Source organism: Sabethes cyaneus, chromosome 1 (assembly GCF_943734655.1).
Source record: "Sabethes cyaneus chromosome 1, idSabCyanKW18_F2, whole genome shotgun sequence".
Classification (NCBI taxonomy): Eukaryota; Metazoa; Arthropoda; class Insecta; order Diptera; family Culicidae; genus Sabethes; species Sabethes cyaneus.
Genome location: NC_071353.1, coordinates 121,197,160 through 121,217,264, shown reverse-complemented (window position 1 = coordinate 121,217,264; position 20,105 = coordinate 121,197,160). Strand labels below are relative to the sequence as shown.

Below are 20,105 nucleotides of genomic sequence, written 5' to 3'. Positions count from 1 at the left end.
GCGGTAGCAGCCAGATGGGAGGAGCACTTCCAGATACTGTTGAATGGAGAGGTAAACACGGATATCAGCTGGTACGGGATAAGAATTATGAACGATGACAAAGCTGTAAAGCCACAAACAGGAGGAAGTGAAAAAGGTAATCAATGAACTGGAAAACGGCAAGGCTACTGGGAAGGACGGTATCTCCGTTGAACTTTTAAAAACGGGGATCAAGTGGCTGCTCGAAGCAATCCACCGGATTATGTTCAGAATCTGGTAGGAAGAACAAATGCTGATGAAGCGGTGGGATTTTTTAAAAAGGACATCGAATCGAGTTTAAAAACTATCGAGGCATTACATAGCTAAATTCTACCTATAAGGTGCTTACCCGTATCCTGTTCTGTAGACTTAAACCATTAGCGGAGTCCTTCGTCGGCGAGCACCATGCTGACTTCGTGAAGGTCGTTCTACGATGGATCGATACTTATTGCGTAGTTGTTTGCGTCAGTTGTCTATTTGTGGTTTTTAAGGCGGCGTACAATTCGATCAAACAAAATAAGCTGTGGCATGTAGCGCTAGAACATGGTTATCTGATGAAACTAATTACGCTGATTCGTGCAATGCTGCACGTATCAAATTCATACGTCAGAATAACGGGGCGTCGACTTTCAGTCGCATGCGTGACGTTGGATGGACTGAAGAAAGGAAATGCACTATCCGATCTGCTATTCAGCATTGCTTTAGAAGGTACAATACGAAGAGCGAACGTAGAAAGGAACGAGATTATCAACACGCTTCTTGGTTTTTCAGATGGCGTCAATATCATCCGTAGAGCTGTGGATGAGGTCTTTAGGCTAGGCTTGACACGCTCCTTTCGCTTTGATTTTGCTTTTTTGATTACTGCACCGCTGCCAAGCAGAAATTGAAACAGAAGTGCATGAGGCATTTGTAGAATTAGTTATTATCTGCAATTAGTTGCATCTGCTTGGCTGAGGTGTAGTAATCGAAAGAGAAAAATTTCAGCGAAGGATCATTCCAAGCCTAATAGACCTTTTAAATGGAAATCTGCAAGATTGAGACTTCCCATTAACGCCACCAAAACGAAGTACATGGTTGCTGGCAAGGAGTGTGGGAGTTAAAATGTTGTCGGTGCTGAGGTGGAGCTGGAACGGGAATGATATGAAGTAGTGATGGAATACTTATACCTTGATACGCTCTGGATATGTGACAACAATGTAAGCCGCGAAGTAAAACGACGAATTGCAGCTGCGAAGCGGGCCAGATCAAGTCCAGCAGTTTGCAAATTCGCACAAAATCTACGTCCTACTAATGCTCCCGGTGACCCTTAACGGACATGAATTATGGACGCCAATGCAATCTAATCGACGAGTGCTTGGGGTTTTTGAGCGTAAAACTCTGCGATCTTTACTTGGAGGTAAAATGGAAAATGGAGTGTGGCGCAGACCCAGAAGGAGGACAGAGATCGTGAGGAGCTTGAACAACTATTCCGGGCTAATGATACCCGCAAGTTTTACGAGAAGATGAACCAAACTCGCAAGGCCCACACTCCAAATTCTGACATGTGTAGGGACGAGGGAGGGGATCTTATCACAAACGAGCAGGTCGACAGGTGGAAGCAGTTCTTCGATGAACACCTCAACGGCGATATAGCAGCAGGAGACGCAATGGAAGTTAACCTGGGAGTACCTACAAACGACAACAGCGTACCGGCTCCCGATCTCGAAGAGATCCGACGAGAAATCGGTCTGCTGAAGAATAATAGAGCCGCCGGGAAGGACCGACTCCCGGCAGAGCTCTTCAAATCAGGCGGGCTTTATGGGGGCCCGTGCTACTACGGATCAAATTTGTACTCTACGACAAATCCTTCAGAAATGTCGAGAGTACAACGTGCCCACGCATCATATTTTCGTGGATTTCAGAGCAGCATACGATACCGTTGAACGCGAACAGCTATGGCAGATAATGCACGAGTACGGTTTTCCGGACAAACTAACGCGGCTGATTAAAGTTACTCTGGAACGGGTAATGTGCTACGTGCGCGTTTCAGAAGCCCTTTCGAAACGTGCAGAGGGTTATGGCAAGGGGATGGACTGTCCTGTATGTTGTTCAATATCGCTATTGAAGGTGTGATCCGGCGTTCGGGCATTGAAATGAGAGGAACGATCTTCAGTAAGAGTAGCCTACTCCTAGCCTTTGCAGACGACCTCGACATCATTACTAGAAACCGTGGGACGGCGGAGGTAATCTACGCCAGACTAAAAACGGAGGCTAGGAGGATAGGGTTACAAATTAATGCGTTGAAAACCAAATATATGGTAGGAAGAGGCTCCCGAGATAGTAACGTTTGCCTCCCACGGACAGTGACTATTGACGGCGATGAGCTGGAAGTGGTTGATGAGTTCGTATATCTGCGATCTCTGGTCACCGCCGACAATAATACGAGTAAGGAGATCCAACGGTGCATTTAAGCTGGAAATCGAGCTTACTTTTCCCTTCGCAAGACGTTTCGATCAAGGAGCATACGCCGCCGCACAAAGCTTACGATGTACAAAACGCTAATCAGACCGGTAGTCCTCTACGGACTTGAGACAGTAACTTTACTTACGGAAGACATACGTGCACTTGCCGTTTTTGAACGAAAGGTGTTGCGGACTATTTTTGGCGGAGTACAGACGGAAAGCGAAGAGTGGCGGAGACGTATGAATCACGAGCTACAGGCACTACTTGGAGAGATTCCCATCGAACACCTGGCGAAAGTTGGGAGAATACGGTGGGCCGGCCACGTCGCAAGGATGCCGGACGACTGTGTAGTGAAATCCGTTCTCTTCAAGAACCCCACCGGCACCAGGAATAGAGGGGCTCAACGTGCACGACGGCTCGACCAGGTTGAAGCCGACTTGCGTGTGTCGAGACGCGCAACGAATTGGCGACGAGTAGCCCAGGACCGAGTACAATGGAAAGGAATTCTTGATACGGCAAGAGCCACCCCGGCTCTCGGCTGAATAAGTAAGTGTGGCGCAGACGCATGAACCACGAGGTGTATTAAGTTTACAGAAATACGACTACCAATATTTTTTTATTTAACTACATATTCACGTAACACAAGTAACCTTATAATGGTTTTCAAAGTTTGCGTACAATGTGATTTCTGCTAATAATCAATCAGTTCTAATAATAATCAGTTTTCTGCTGAGAGGAATGTTTTACAAGATATTTTGAAGACGGCGTAGCTTCTAGCACTTTTGCACACGCTCGGCAGACGGTTCCAGAGACAGATGCTACGGTGACGAAAGGCTTTCCTGCCAGCATCAGATACACAACTGGTTAGCAAAAGATTGTTTGTTCTATTTGATTGGGAGAATGAGTAAAAGTTTGAAAGATAAGGCCCATCAAACAATATTTTATATGTTTGAGTGCATATTCGGAAGTTGAGAAAATTTTCAAATGTACACCCAACCAATGAGTTTTGAAAGCTTGAAATATGATCAAAACGGCGAATGTTATGGACGTAACGAGTGACGGAATTAAAAGCCAACTTGAGTTTTTCGAAATTTTCGTTAGATACATTTGCAAACAGGACACTACCATATTCGAACAGAGGAACAATAAGAGTTCTAGCTAGTTGTAAACGTATAGGTTGTGGAGTGTAATGACGTAGTGCTACTAATGAATGCATAGACCCATACACACCATGATATCCATGAGTATGCCCAAGTTTTTGACAACCGCTGAATAGGGAATAATCTCGTTTCCAACCATAACTTGAGCAACTTCATCAAAAATCATTCTTTTCGTTCTGAAAATGATTGCTTGAGTTTTTCCAGCATTTAATCGAATACCATTTGAGTTACTCCAATCCATAATTTTCTTTATGTCCATATTGATTTTATTTACGAGAATGTCGATTTCATTACTTTTTCCGGGAAGGTATAATTGAAAATCATCAGCATAAAGATGAAATTTGCAGTACAGCAATTGCTCAGGAAGATCGTTAATAAACATCGAGAACAGAAGCGGTCCTAAAATTGATCCTTGCGGGACTCCGCTTGTTACGGTAGTCAAGTCTGATTTTATGCCGTTGAGCTCAACGTATTGTGATCGGCCGGAAAGATATGAATGAAGGAGCTTAATAGCACAGTCTTGTAGTGAGAATATGCGCTTTAACTTTATGCAAAGTAAAGCATGGTTGATTGAGTCAAAAGCTAAAATCAAGGAGCACCATAACTGTAGCAAACTTTCGATCCAACGCGCATCGAATATCATTTTCGATTTTGATGAGCGCTTTGGTTGTGCTGCAGTGCTTACGGTATCCTGACTGGAGAGGGCAATATATGCTGATATAGTGAAGGTAGTACAATGTGGCAGGTTGTGGCGGGCAGGGTGTGAGGTCAGAATGTCCGACGGGAGGGTAACGAAAACTATTTTCAGTAAAGGATCAGGAAGAGGCCGTAGCTATTGGAGCAGACCCTGAACCCGATGAATGTGCGCTGTCGAGAACGATGTACGTTCAGCTGATATTCTAGGGCATTAGAGAACGGCAGCCCAGGACCGACAGAACTGGAGGACCATAATTCGTTCGGCGCAGGATTGTTAACGGACCGTCGCCACTAAAGTAAAGTAACTAAGCATACAGTAAAAGTGCGATTCAATAATTTGTTAGTGCAGATTCCGAGTGAATTGACTACATTGGCATAGATGGGTGACTACTTTGACAGCTTGAATCTATCGTAAACATTTGTTGTTTACGCAGCATAGTTGCTGAGTTATGGGTAAATGTTATTTTGGAGCGATTTTGATGTATTTCCTCATACGGCAAATACAATATCAACAGGAGGATATAACTTGTCGAAAAATTGTAGCAGCGTTTTACATCACTCACATATTTCTTATTCAAAAATGAGGTGAGAACAATTTACAAAATATCTTTCATTTTTGCATAATTTGCTCAAACCGCGTCAAGCTCCTAGCGGAGCAAAAGTGCAATTCACGGACGGGGAAAATGTACGATTCATGGACGAAGCCAAAATGCATAGGTAATTATATACTGGTTTAGGCACTGTATTACAGATAAGAGAAATTGAAGATCTGCAGGATACTGTGTGCTCTACAGATGCTGGCCAGAGCAAAACGCAGGTGATACAGAAAATAAACGTTTGGTAAAGTTTCGAACTGGCGGAGGCTGCAGTACACCAGCTGGAAATAAAAAAAGGTGCAAATTGAGAATATTCCTTTTCGAAACTTATCGCAGACTGAAGATATTATGGGTTTGTTAGCTACTGCTGTGCCAATTTCATAGAATTAAACTTCGCACTTTTGCCCCGCTTGTGGGGTAAAAGTGCTGATAATTCTTCTTCGAAAAGTCACTGGTCACAATTTGCGTTTTCTTAACACAGAGTTTATTTTAACAGACTAACACGTTTTAGAGGAACAGACCGATATAATCACACTAAGTGGTTTATTCATAATGAATGTATAAGATGAATGCTAGTTTGATCGATGGCAAGTATTTATAGAAATTCTCTCGGCTAATGCTATCGTTATTCGTTATAGATAGCGCTGTCAATGTATGGACAGAGAGTGAGTTCCCGCACTCTTTTGATCATCAGTGATGCTGATGATCATTACAGAGTGGGCCGGTTGAACGAGAATCGTAATAATAATTAACATACCGGCCGCCTTAGAAATATGCGATATTTCTAAACTAGACTAAACTACTCCGATTAATTTAAGCATAACTAACCTATTATGATATTATAATTGTTTTCACGCTAATGCACAAATTTAACAACCTTGTTTGCATAAATTTCTTCGATTGATTATAAATTGACGATGTAATTATTGTCTAATTGAGACGTGTTTACGAATCATGTTGTACAGCTCCTTCCGTGTCGATCGGTACAACGTCCTTATAGAGTCTTATCTGCTTGGTCCTTATAGAGTCCTGTCTACTTGGTGTTGATGTCCATCCTGGATTGAATATACACCAGCCTTGTACCGGTATCCATGAGCGAGTTGAATTTCGATAATGATCGACGAGTGCGATGCTATGGCAACGAGCCTGCGACGAGTTATGTGAAGATTGCGACCATCCTGGGGGTGCACTCCCCGGCCGCCGTAAATGCAGCATAACTAGAACAAATGAGAGACGATTTTTTACAAGAATAAAACAATTTTGAAAAGACTTCCCTGGCGCGGAGGCTTGCGCGCCTCCGCGGGCGCCCTGCGCCGATGATGTTCCCGTGGTTGACGTAGACCAATGATGAGATGACAAATTATAGTTGATTTCAGTGCCTTGCGCGGCATTTCATGAGCCCAATGGAGTTGTGATGACGCGGTCAACTTTCGGATAGGTGGTTCAACGGTGTGGACGTCTTCGATGCCTCAGCGTGTTGGGATTGCTCCGACGACCTCGGTCCTGATAATTTAGAAAAATACCCAGTAATTCGTTTAGACAAAGTGATGTGGCCATCATCACTGTCTGTTCCAATATTGAGCGGAGACTGAGTTGAGATTCGAAACCGAGGCTTGTACATAGATACGATCTTGAAGAAACATCAAAGAAGGTCAACGACTGACCTTGGGCGAACGCTGACAGTGGAGTGCGGGAGCCCCATGGCTCTCGCAGGCGCGGGTGCGCCTTCGTTGGGGAAGCCTAGTCCTTCCCGTTCAGTGGTGATTGTTCATTATCACGAATGGGCAAGATGCAAATTTTGCTGATTGCCCGTGAGAAGTAGCCATCTTTTGTTTTTATCGTAGTTACTCGGACGTTTCCGTCTGCTCCCTTGGTGATATGCGTTACCCGACCGAGCGCCCACTTCAGTGGAGGAAGATTATCTTCCTTTACCACAACCATTGTGCCCACAGAAAGATTATCGCGTTGCTTTGTCCACTTGGTTCTATTATGCAAATCTGATAAGTATTGCGTCGACCATTTCTCCCAGATTCGCTGAAGGAAAGCCTGAGTACGTTGCCATCGTGATAATCGATTTTCGGGAACTTCATGAAGTGCTGGTTCAGGAAGCGCGGTGAGTGGGCGTTGAACCAAAAAATTTCCAGGAGTTAACACTTCGAAGTCTCCGGGATCATTACTGAGAGGAGTCAGAGGTCGTGAGTTTAGACATGCCTCTATTTGCAAGAGAACTGTTTGGAACTCGTCTGGCATTAGAATCTTCATCCCGACTGTCCGTTTGAGATGATGTTTCATAGACTTAACGGAAGCCTCCCAGAGGCCGCCAAAATTCGGAGATCTTGGGGGAATGAATTTAAATACCACGTCATCATCAGCTGCCTTCGAAATAATTTGCTCTTGTGACTGTTGATCAAGAAACAATCTGCGAAGTTCATCGAGTTCACGCCTAGCCCCGACAAAGTTTTTGCCATTGTCGCACATGACAATTAAAGGTTTGCCACGCCTCCCCACAAACCTTTTAAGAGCGGCCAAAAATGCTGATGTCGACAGGTCTACGACCATTTCAATATGGACTGCCTTAGTAACGAGGCACACAAAAATGGCAGCATAGCATTTCACAGGGGCCTTTTTGCGATTGGGGTAATTGATTTGGAACGGCCCGCAATAGTCGACGCCAACACGTTCAAATGATGGTGCAGGAGTTACGCGTGCTGAAGGTAAGTCCGCCATCAGCTGCTCATGCACTGTTGGTTTGTTATGGAAGCAAATAACGCAGCGATGAATGATTTTGCGTGCGAGATTGCGAATACTTAAGGGCCAAAATCGATCGCGTACACTGGCAATCAAGAGCTGTTGGCCTGCGTGTAGCAGCTTATGGTGATAATGTAGTATAACGAGTTCCGTTAGTGGGTGATCTTTGTCCAGAATGATCGGATGTCTCCTTCCAGCTGAAATCTGTGCATTTGCGAGCCGGCCACCAACACGAACTACGCCGTCTAGCAATTTTGGACAGAGTGAATTTATGCGGGACGTCGGCTTCACTTCATTTCGTTTTTGTAAGTCTCGGATTTCTTGTCCGAACCGTTCGTGCTGAGCTAACTTAACAAGATGTAAGAGTGCTGCTTCTCGTTCCATAAGTGTCAGGGGTCCAGAGCGTCGATTATTGCAATTGCTTTCGTGACAATTATGCTTAAATCTCAGCAACCAGGCGATTAGTCGAACTAAACTTGTTAGTGACGATTTGAGATGGAAGATCTCATTTGGAGTAGAAATGTTGACTACGGCGGCAACTGCTGAATGTTCCTCGAGTAGAGAGGCGTTGAACTTCGATTCAGAAATAATCTCGTCCTGGGGCCATGAATCTTCATCTCTTAACAGCCATTCCGGTCCGTGCCACCATACCGTATTATGAATCAATTGTTCTGCGGAAGTGCCACGTGAAATTATGTCAGCTGGGTTATCTGTACCTGGAACGTGACACCATCTCCCATCCTTCGTTGCATGTTGGATCTCCGACACTCTGTTTGCCACAAATGTCTGCCACCGCGAAGGAATTGAAGCTAACCAATATCGGACAATCATCGAATCTGTCCAGAAGTGTTGTGATGAACATATCTTTAAACTGCTGGTCACCTTTTCACACAAATGCACTAGCAGTAAAGCAGACGACAGCTCCAAACGTGGAATGGATTGCTGCCTTTTACGTTTTTTCAAATCTTCTAGCGGTGCTACTCTAGATTTTGAGGCAATCAAGTGACACGTAACGCTTCCGTTTTCGTGAGTGCATCGCAGATAGATACAAGCCCCGTACGCCTTTGTAGATGCATTACAAAACCCATGGAATTCAATTGAGCGATACTGTTTGTTGAATGCTAACCATCTGGGCACCTTCAAACTCGTTAGGCTACCTAAACTTAGACGAAACTCATTCCACTGTGCTTGTAGATCGTGAGGAAGGGTATCGTCCCAAGAAACCTTCTGTTTCCAGAGGGATTGGACGAACATTTTAGCTGTAATGATGACAGGGCTTACTAATCCCAGTGGGTCGAATAATTTAGCCAGATCCGACAGGACAGTGCGCTTGCAAATATCAGAACGATTCCACTCAGGAATCTTGAATTTAAAGCAGTCTAATCTAGGCTCCCAGATCAGCCCAAGGGTTTTAATCGTGGCACTGGATTCGTCTAGTTCGAATGATGTACGATCATCCTTAAATTCGTCAGGTATCTGTTCTAAAATCGCTGGGCAATTAGAACTCCACTTCCGCAGTATAAATCCCCCTCCGGTCAGCAAGGCTTGCATATCGGCACATAGTCGTACGCCTTCCTCAATGCTTTCTGTTCCGGACATCATGTCATCGACATAAAAATCCTCTGCCAATATCCTTGCTGCTTCCGGAAACTTGCTTCCATCGAGCTCAGCTAATCGTTTCAGGCATTTTGTTGCCAAGTATGGAGCTGATGCTGTCCCATAGGTGACAGTTTGGAGCTCAAAGATGCGAATGTATTCATTTCGGTTGGTTCGCCAAAAAATCCGCTGCAGTCGCCAATCGCTGGATTGCACCCGTACCATGCGGTACATTTTTTCTATATCTGCGACCACAGCAAAGCGGTGGAGCCTAAACCGCAGAACGATCGCAAGCAAATCATCCTGTACCGTTGGACCGACTAGGAGGGAGTCATTCAGAGAAATTCCAGTGCTGGTTGCGCATGATGCATCAAAGACCACGCGCAATTTGGTGATCGAGCTGTCAGGCTTCAGAACATAGTGATGCGGTATATAATAGTGCTGTGTGGTCGATTCATCGTCACCTGTAACCTCTCTCATATGTTCTAATCGCAAATATTCTTCGATAAATTGCTCATACATGACTTTTATTTCAGCATTGCCAGCTAGTCGTCTCTCTAGTGCCAGAAATCGTTTGAGCGCTGTGTGTTTTGAATCCCCCATTCTGGAAATGAGCGAATCTTTCTTCGGTAGGGACACAATAAATCTTCCACTAGCGTCTCTAACTGTTGTGCGATCGAACCAGGCTTCGCAAGCTGATTCGTCCACCGAATGAATAGTGCTAGATCGACAGGTTTCAAGCTCCCAAAACCGCGCAACAAGTTCATCTATCTGCTCGCTGCACGTGCTTGCGACAATAGATTTAGGATGTCTAAAACTGTCCGCAATTTTTCCACACACAATCCAACCGAAAGCACTATTTCGCATGGATGGGCCTTCGCTCCCAAGATTAAGCTTATCTGTTGAGAGTATGTCATAAAATAGACCCGCTCCAATAATAATGTCTATTGAGCCTGGCTCATAGAAAGTGGGATCTGCGAGGATTATGTCTCTTGGCAGTTCCCAATGGTTGGTATTCACTCTCGTAATCGGCAAGGTTTGCGTCACTTGCGGTAAAACATAGAAGGTTTCGTCACCGATAAAGTCGGATACTCGAGAGCGAACACGAGCGATAACAGATTGTTTGCATTTTTTAATAGCTTGTCCGATTCCACTGATGGAGAGATTTTCACGAGATCGTTTAAACTTGAGCCTTTGCGATAAACTCTCCGACATAAAAGAAAGCTGAGAACCACTATCGAGAAGAGCTCTAGCTAACGTGGAATTTCCAAAGTGATCTTCGAGAACGATGAGAGCAGTAGCAAGTAATACCGCTTCAGCAGAATGGATAGCATTGTGGCATGTAGGTGTAGAAGGCGGTGTGTGTCCGTGTGTGCTTGAAGTAGCGAGGGTATCGTGTGAGGGTTGGTGTGATTCGTGTCCACCGGGTCATCCGGTTTCGAAGGACCACATAATGATAATTCTTCTTCGAAAAGTCACTGGTCACAATTTGCGTTTTCTTAACACAGAGTTTATTTTAACAGACTAACACGTTTTAGAGGAACAGACCGATATAATCACACTAAGTGGTTTATTCATAATGAATGTATAAGATGAATGCTAGTTTGATCGATGGCAAGTATTTATAGAAATTCTCTCGGCTAATGCTATCGTTATTCGTTATAGATAGCGCTGTGAATGTATGGATAGAGAGTGAGTTCCCGCACTCTTTTGATCATCAGTGATGCTGATGATCATTACAGAGTGGGCCGGTTGAACGAGAATCGTAATAATAATTAACAAGTGCGGCTCGGCACTTGACCAGAAAAATAAAGAATTTATTTTGCATAACACTATTACCCCAGATGATTTATAGTTGAATATGAAGATATTGAGTTATAGCATCAATATAAAATATATTTTACTGTTGTGCTTCTTTATATCTCCTGAAAATTGATGACAACTTCATACCCCACCCTACTCTAGAAGATTTTAAATAGATCGATTGATGCAAACATTTTGAAAATCGATTAAGAAATCGTTGTCCATTCAAAACTTAACCACTTTTTTGTGAGACTCGGATTTTTTTTTTAACGAAACAGTGCCTTCCAGCAAAATGTACGATTTGTACGAATGTACGAAACGTTTCGATTAATTTCGACGCCTGTAACTGATAGTAACGTTTCCTTGTTGGCAATAAAAGTGTGATCGGCTATTTCAAGTAAATTCGAATATTTGAATTCACAAGAAATAATTCGTTTGAACAGCATATTCTCAGCGGTGTTCATTTCCAGATGGCTCCCGTGTTGTCGGCACAATTACCGGGATCGTTACAACTCGAGCATCAGCCAATCTCTTTCGCGGTCATCAAGATTCTTGCTTCTTGCTCTGCTCGGCCACCGCGCAAAGACTATGGTTGCGGTAAAATAAACCAATCTAGTCTTGGTTTTATTTTCGATCGTAAAATTAAACATCCAACCACCCGAATACTTGCTCGTCCGCTCGGGAGTGGCGGAAATGGTGCAGTTTGCGCGATGAGCAATAAAATTTAACCACCTGGAAGCGATTGCTACTCGCATTCTGTGACCTCTCACTTGTTTCCGGTTTCTCTTTCTCTGCAAGCAAGTGAGACTCATCTTCATCAGGGACGAACTGGGTAAATAAGCGCTAATTGAATATTTAACGCAGTAAACATGTTTACCCGGCAAAGTGGATAAGCGGGTCATAAATTGCCCCACCGAAGTAGGTAATCGGCGCATGCATACATGCATGGGTCGCAATTTGGTTAAAAACGGGTCGAGGGCGAATATCGGAATAATAAAACAAACTGTCAGCGATGATGAATTGCTTTCTGCTGGACCGATTCGCGGCTGTCCATGACCGTGGTATTAAAAAATTTGATTGCAGTTGTGTAACCTCTTTTTTTCCTTTTTCCCAACCCATCTGTGACAGTTCGACTTTTTACCTTGACAATGCAAAAGGCAATGGCAATGCAGTGCCACAATCCACCGGGCTGAACGACGACAGTTGCAGGTGCAGCAACGTTTAAGTTGGGTGATAGTTGGGGTGGCTTGCGAAGCAACGCGGTAAATCAATTTCACCCGGAAGGATATTATTGGGAATCGAGACCGGATAAGTAATTGGAAATTCATTTCGACCTCCGATGCAAGAATAACAGAAAAACGGAGAATGGAAGCCCCGGAAGCCTAAATGAATCTGACGAAGTTTGTTGTTTTTTGAATTAAAATTATCATTTCCAAAAAGAATACTGTTATTTTGTCTCATAACATTCTTCTTGGAAAACCTGTAAAATTCAAATTTCCATCAGAGCTTTGCCGCACTGTTTCATAATTTGTTGCAATCCAAGCAGAAAATAATTTTCCACAGTCAGGAATACAACCGTGAATGAATGTACATATTCAATTGAATTAAACCGCCAATCGGAACTGAATTATTTGATTTTATTCAATAGCCGAATAACATCAGCGGTGCTGCATTGGGAAATTGCAATATCTAAACGTTCCTCGTTTGGTGTGTGCACAGAAAATAATAATTTCATCAGCAGTCGTTGAAAGTATCGATATATTTGGAGCGAGCTTGGACATATTTGCTCGATACGGTAGAACGGGTCGGCAAATACCTAATGTGTATGTATGTGGCAATGTGCATTCATTGACATAAATTAGTCTGACACGATCTACCGACGAACGATGGGAACGTGTGCGACAGTCAGTGTGTGTGTGTTAGCCCCGTGTGGTTGTCGCATGCGATTATTTCCGGTTAATTAGTTTCAACCCGTAATGACGCTTTATTGACCGCCGTCATCAAAAGGCATTACGGAATTCTGGCTTTGCAGATTAGAAGTCCATGCAAGCCGATCCTAAAAAGGGCGGTTTTTAATCGGTGGACGTTAAAATTAAAGTTAGTTTTTATTTTAGAGACAGGCTTTTTAATACAGTAGAATCTCCCTTTACAGCCATTGATTTTACGTGATTTCTTTTTACGTCCGAAACTTAAATTAAATTTTTACGTCCAAATATGTTCAAATGGTTCGTAGTGGGTACGAAACACATTCGTAGCACATTTTGCACCAGAAGGCATTTGATGCATGGTTACTGTCTGGCATCGTTATCGACGAGATCGGGTTGCGAAGATTGTATAGAAGATAAAATATGCTTGTGCAGTTATGCTTCATATACAGTCGTCGTTGTTCCGTGGATTGCGGCGTCGTCGGCTGTTCTTACGGTAATATGACAAATCACCGCGTTTACCTCTTTTTCTCTCTCGTTTTTCTTTTTTCTATTTGCTGTTTCTTCTTTCTCTGTTTCTATCCCTACCTTTCCTGGCCCGTTTTTCACCCTCTTCCTAAGTCCTGATATTCCTCTGTTTAGCTTTCCTCGCTTTACGACTCATTTTTTCACTCTTCTTGTGTCAATTTTTGTCATTTTTTGTTCTGGATCGACTATTTTTGCGCTTTTCAACTACTTTTCTTGCCCGTTTTTCGGATCTGGTCTTTCTCTTATTATCACTGTTTTTCCTCGTTTTCTGTCACGTCCGGCTTTACTTTTCCGTTGCATCCCTTTTGTCTTTCGTTTTTCTCTCCACTTTTTTGCTGTTCCGTTGGTCCTCTTTTCTGTTCTCGTTTCCACATCTTCCTGCTCCCATACTTTCTCTACTTTTAATCCGTTTTTTCTCGTTTTCAGTGCAGTATATCCCGATTTTTCTTCTTCTTGCCTTCGATTTATTTATGGTTTTCCTTCACTTCTTTAATATTTCTCTTCGTTTTTAATGTTTGTCTCCACTCTCCTCGTTTTTTGCTTTGTTTCCTCGTTTTTCTCTCTTCTCTCTCTCTCTATCTCTCGCGTTTTTCCATATTTTTCGCGTTTTTCATCGTGTTTGTTTTTCGTTTTTTGTTCCTTTTGTATCCATTTTCGTTTATTTTGCTAGAGAGTAGCAGGTAGTCCGTCTCCTGCTGCTCCCCTCAAATTTTTTTTGTTATTTTTTTGTTATTTATTTTGTGCACATTCATCGGACAAACAGTCTACATGAATACCTATAAACTAGGATATCACATAATAATTTGTTACACGGTCACGAAAAACGCCAGCACCAACATTGAAGTCAAACAAATGGTAACACTGGTTAAATAAAAAAAACACATCGCTCGAATGGGCTCATTTTGTGCATAATCCGTTCTGTACTGCTGAAGTCTCGTGAAATCCCGACGTCGAAGGGGTCGTGGTACTGCATTTATGTTTATTCTGGAGAGAATCCACGACGCGTCGATTTCCCCCAACAACAGTTTGCCGACAAAGACCGTCCTCTGAACGTTTCTTCGCTTTTGGAGGGTATCCATTCCCAGAAGTTTGCAACTTGCTTTGAACGGCGGTAGCTCATTTGGGCTTTGCCAAGTTAGAAGTCTTAAAGAGTATCTGATGAATCTCGATTGAACTTTTTCAATTCTGTGGATCCAAATGCTACGAAATGGACTCCAAACGATAGCTGCTATTTCCAATACCGCTTGAACTAAGCTGAAGTACAAGGCGCACAGGCAGTATGGGTCGCGGAATTCAGCTGAGATACGGAAGATGAACCGGAGGTTCCGTCGAGATTTAGCAACGATATGACTATAATGCTCCCGGTAGCTTAGTTCTGAGTCTATCAAAACCCCGAGGTCACGTACAACATTTGATCTTTGTATTTCTTCGTTTCCTATTCTATAACTACCTAGAATAGGGTTCTTTTTCCTCGTCTACGTGCTTACAGAACATTTCGTCACACTGATAGTCATAAAATTGCGTTGGCACCAGTCGTGAAACTTGCCAACCCTTTTTTGCAACAATTGACAGCCTGCGAGAGCACTGATTGTCCAGAAAATTTTAAGATCGTCAGCATATAAAAGTTTGCAATCTCTCGGTAACACTTGGCAGACGTTATTAAAGAACGCGATAAACAACAATGGTCCTAAATTGCTGCCTTGTGGGACACCTGAGGGATCGAACCAGCGAACTAGATTTGATGACATACCTAGACGATTGAGTTTGGTAAGCAGAATATGGTGCTTGACTCTATCAAAGGCTGCTTTAAAGTCGGTGTATATCGCGTCGACTTGAAGTCCTTGATCCATGGAGGTGAAGCACAGTGATGAGAACTGAGCTAGGTTGGAAATGGTAGATCTACCAGGAAAGAATCCGTGTTGCTCCGGGGAAATGTAAGACTTCGCAGCTTTAAAAAGTTCTTTGTTTACCAATATTTCAAAAAGTTTAGATGCGGCACATAAAGAGGTTACTCCTCGGTAGTTAGAACTATTGCATTTATTACCCGTTTTTAGCACCGGGAATATCACTGATTTCTTCCAGCATTCTGGGAAAACTGCTTGTGTAGGGGATAGATTAAAAATTGAGAACATCGGCGCACTTTATTAAAATAAGGCCATTACAAATATTTAAAAAAGTTGTTGTCCCTACGGTGTTGGACCACTGAAGGGGGGGGGGGGCGAAAAAAAATAAAGTGAATTTTTTAATTAATTTAATTTTTATTTTAAGTTTAAGCGTGAAAACCAAATCTACTCTTGCTTTTAATATATACGTTGTTAATTTCTATGCAAAAATCTACGAAAAAAAGACAAAAACGAAAGAAAATTTTTTTGGTCGATTTTCGGCCAAATTCCGCTGTTTGAATTTCCATTTCTGTTTCATGCTAGAAGCGTTAACTCAACTCGGACACTCATTTTTCAAGTTTTTCAGGCTATAGAGCCCACAGACAATTGATTTAATAAAAAAAATTAACTCATATCCTACAAATTATTTTTTTGCCCCCCGATTTTTCAAGCCAATTTTCAAGGGCGGGGGGTTACAAAAACTTTTAAATTGATTTGCAATGGCCTAACTGCAGGAAAATAATTTAAAAATTGCAGGAAAATAATTTAATTTTAGATCCAATGTCTAGAACATAAACATAAACATAAACATAAACATAAACATAAACATAAACATAAACATAAACATAAACATAAACATAAACATAAACATAAACATAAACATAAACATAAACATAAACATAAACATAAACATAAACATAAACATAAACATAAACATAAACATAAACATAAACATAAACATAAACATAAACATAAACATAAACATAAACATAAACATAAACATAAACATAAACATAAACATAAACATAAACATAAACATAAACATAAACATAAACATAAACATAAACATAAACATAAACATAAACATAAACATAAACATAAACATAAACATAAACATAAACATAAACATAAACATAAACATAAACATAAACATAAACATAAACATAAACATAAACATAAACATAAACATAAACATAAACATAAACATAAACATAAACATAAACATAAACATAAACATAAACATAAACATAAACATAAACATAAACATAAACATAAACATAAACATAAACATAAACATAAACATAAACATAAACATAAACATAAACATAAACATAAACATAAACATAAACATAAACATAAACATAAACATAAACATAAACATAAACATAAACATAAACATAAACATAAACATAAACATAAACATAAACATAAACATAAACATAAACATAAACATAAACATAAACATAAACATAAACATAAACATAAACATAAACATAAACATAAACATAAACATAAACATAAACATAAACATAAACATAAACATAAACATAAACATAAACATAAACATAAACATAAACATAAACATAAACATAAACATAAACATAAACATAAACATAAACATAAACATAAACATAAACATAAACATAAACATAAACATAAACATAAACATAAACATAAACATAAACATAAACATAAATTCCTGGTACCGGTGGGGTTCTTGAAGAGAACGGATTTCACTGCACAGTCATCCGGCATCCTTGCGACGTGGCCGGCCCACCGTAGTCTCCCAACTTTCGCCAGGTGTATGATGGGAATCTCTCCAAGCAGTGCCTGTAGCTTGTGATTCATACGTCTCGGCCACTCTCCGCTTTCCGTTTGTACTCCACCAAAAATAGTCCGCAACACCTTTCGTTCAAAACGGCAAGTGCACGTATGTTTTCAGTAAGCAAAGTCACTGTCTCAAGTCCCTAGAGGACTACCGGCCTGATTAGCGTTTTGTACATCGTTAGCTTTGTGCGGCGGCGTATGCTCCTTTATCGAAACGTCTTGCGGAGGAAAACGTAGGCTCGATTTCCAGCTTGAATGCGTCGTCCTTACTCGTATTATTGTCAGTGGTAACCAGAGATCCCAAAATTTGGAAGTTATTTGATTAGCTTTTATCATGTTTTTTGGGGATAATAGGACAAAATGGACCACTTCCCGAAGTCTGCGCTAGATGGGACCATCACCAATCGTTTCCTTGTATTTTTTTTACATTGGAATTGGTATCTTGTAAGATTCCAAACCTGCGGCTTCTAATTATTGGGATTACGAGCTCGTTTTTGCCCATTGTGCGGTGGATTATTAGTCGAAAATCAAATTTCATCAAATTTATCAAATTCACCCGAATTTACGGTACCTGGTTAGATAGCTTTTTGCAACGGGAGTTGAGCTTGGGTTTGGGTTGAAGTCTGAGCCTGGATTAAGTTTTGGGCTTATTTGGACTGAGACGCAGATACATGTCAACGTTTGCTGCAATCCTGATTGTAGGAAATTACGAGGAAAATGTATAGAAAATGTACACCTTCCTTCTTTTACAGCAATCTCCCTAATAAGGCGATGGGTGGTGCTGTACGCCCACCGCAATTTCTCAGCTGTCTATCGTTCAACAAAATTGATTTTTGGTATATTGTTAGTGCCCGTTATAAGCTTGTAAACTACCAAAAATCAACTAAATTGATTAAAATGGAACTAAGGAAATGCAGTAGACGTATAGCACCACCTGTCGCCTTATTCGGGGTCTGCTGTATTTCATAACTGTTAATCGGTTCAAAACCTAACCATTTTATATTTTTATTTAGTTTCAGCTTTAAATCTGCATATGTTATATAATAACAAGAGTTTTGTATTAATAAGGTGTCCGCTATGATATATATCCTTAATGAGTGCTTTTTTTCTATCATAATTATTCGTATATGTGAACGAGTTTGTATCGTGCGTGACTACTACAAGTTTTTCTTTCACTGCGTCTCGTAATGATTGCGTTGATGATTATCACTTTCCATATGTAATTACTTTCCGCCAATCCATCTGACTTTATTTCAACGTCGTCGGGGAAAAGCCCGAATTTTCACCTCATTATGCTTAATGACATTATGCGGCTTTTAATTAAGGCAAAATAGCTCTCCTTTTGCAATTGCGTGAGTCCAAAGTGTGTGTATGTGTGTGCGTGTGTGCTTGTGCGTGATGATTCCTGCTGGTATGGTGGTGGCTTTTATTGCGATGATTTATTTCCTCATATCATAAAAGCGAGTAATCCTTTTGATGTGTGATAATTATCAGCGCTGAAAAATAATTACTTTGAGGTTTCTTTAACGTGATTGATAGGATTTACGGCACAGTCCGTAACACCGTTGCGTTTTGCGTTCGTGGGATGGCAGTTTTACAATCAGAGTGAGTTTTTAAAATCGAAATCGTAGAATTAATTTATTTTTCGATGTTATTCAATTGTGGACTTAATTACTTTTCCAAAGATTTTTGAGCAACTGGTTTTGAAATGTGGTTTTAAATGGAACACAAGTGCTTTTTCAATTAAGTCTGCTTTCAAACCTTTGATATTCCCTGGCATCAATTCATTTGATGTTGTCTAACATATTTTTCCTTATTTTGGTTTTAATCAGCATTCGATATTCTTGTTGTCGCCCGTTGCACGCAGTAATATATGTACATACTTTGTTGCTCGGTAGAGCAGTAACGCATGATGCGATTTTCCGCTTTCAATAAAGGCTGCATTCGCATAAAGAGAATAATAAATTAGAACGATAGCATGTTATACCATTTGACTGAACAAGAATATTAGATTTCCAATAATCCATGAAACCTGGAACAATACAGTCTAATGCGTCATTAGAAATCTAGAAGTTTGAAAGTTAAACGGCAGCCTCATTGAATGAAGGCATAGAAAATTCTGATAATCACATAACATCGGTATTATCACCCCAAGTTAACCTAAATCTAAGCCACACTTTTTTTTCCACGAAGATGCAAAAGACAACAGTGTACCGTCAAGCAATCGTAAACAAAAACTGCTCCATCGACGTTCACCAGGACGGCCTGTGATATAGAAGAAACGGATCTCATAAATATTGACGATGCAACACCTGTAACACAATTGAAAGCCTCAAGCCTCCAGCAGGCAGCAATACCTTAGTTTGAGTCGATTCTTGAGAAAAAAATGAAGCGGATGAGATGTGACCCCACGCCCGACCCGTCAACGAACACTGATAGCTTTCGACGAGCTGCGTTCGTTGAATCAACTCATCGTTTGCGAAGGATCTGCCATCCCGTCATAGGAAAGAGAAAAAAAAGGAATCCACTTGCTAATGAAACTTTAATTGCCCACTACGGCTCAGGTACTCCGGTACTACGATACTCAGATGGATGCAATGTTTTGAGCACACTCTTCAGATCACCATCCTTCGGGGGCCACGGCCGGTGGCCTCTCCGCTTCGGAGAGATAAAAAGTTCAAGTGGGGTAGATATGGTTCAGAGTTTTCGTTCCGTTTCATGCCAGAGATGCAATGAATCAAACGAGATAAGGAGCAGAACAAAAAGAAAATGAGAAAAAGTCGCTTTATTGAAAGTTATCCAAGCGAAGAAATTTAATGATGCCTCACTTTTGATGACATTTTTTTCAATGGATACTCGTTGTTCACTTGCTCATTAGTTTAA

The 20,105-nt window shown here is 41.2% G+C and overlaps 1 protein-coding gene across 1 annotated transcript; it reads right to left on the bottom strand.

Moving 5' to 3' along the window:
• Window positions 1–6,652: 6,652 nt before the first annotated feature.
• On the bottom strand, window positions 6,653–9,859 carry LOC128746181 (uncharacterized). Its single transcript, XM_053843223.1, has one exon. It carries the CDS (start codon window positions 9,857–9,859, stop codon window positions 6,653–6,655), a length of 3,207 nt encoding a protein of 1,068 aa, XP_053699198.1.
• Window positions 9,860–20,105: the final 10,246 nt, after the last annotated feature.

Coding starts and splice junctions, on each gene's coding strand:
- LOC128746181 (XM_053843223.1), bottom strand. CDS start 9,859: ATGGGGGATTCAAAACACACAGCGCTCAAACGATTTCTGGCACTAGAG.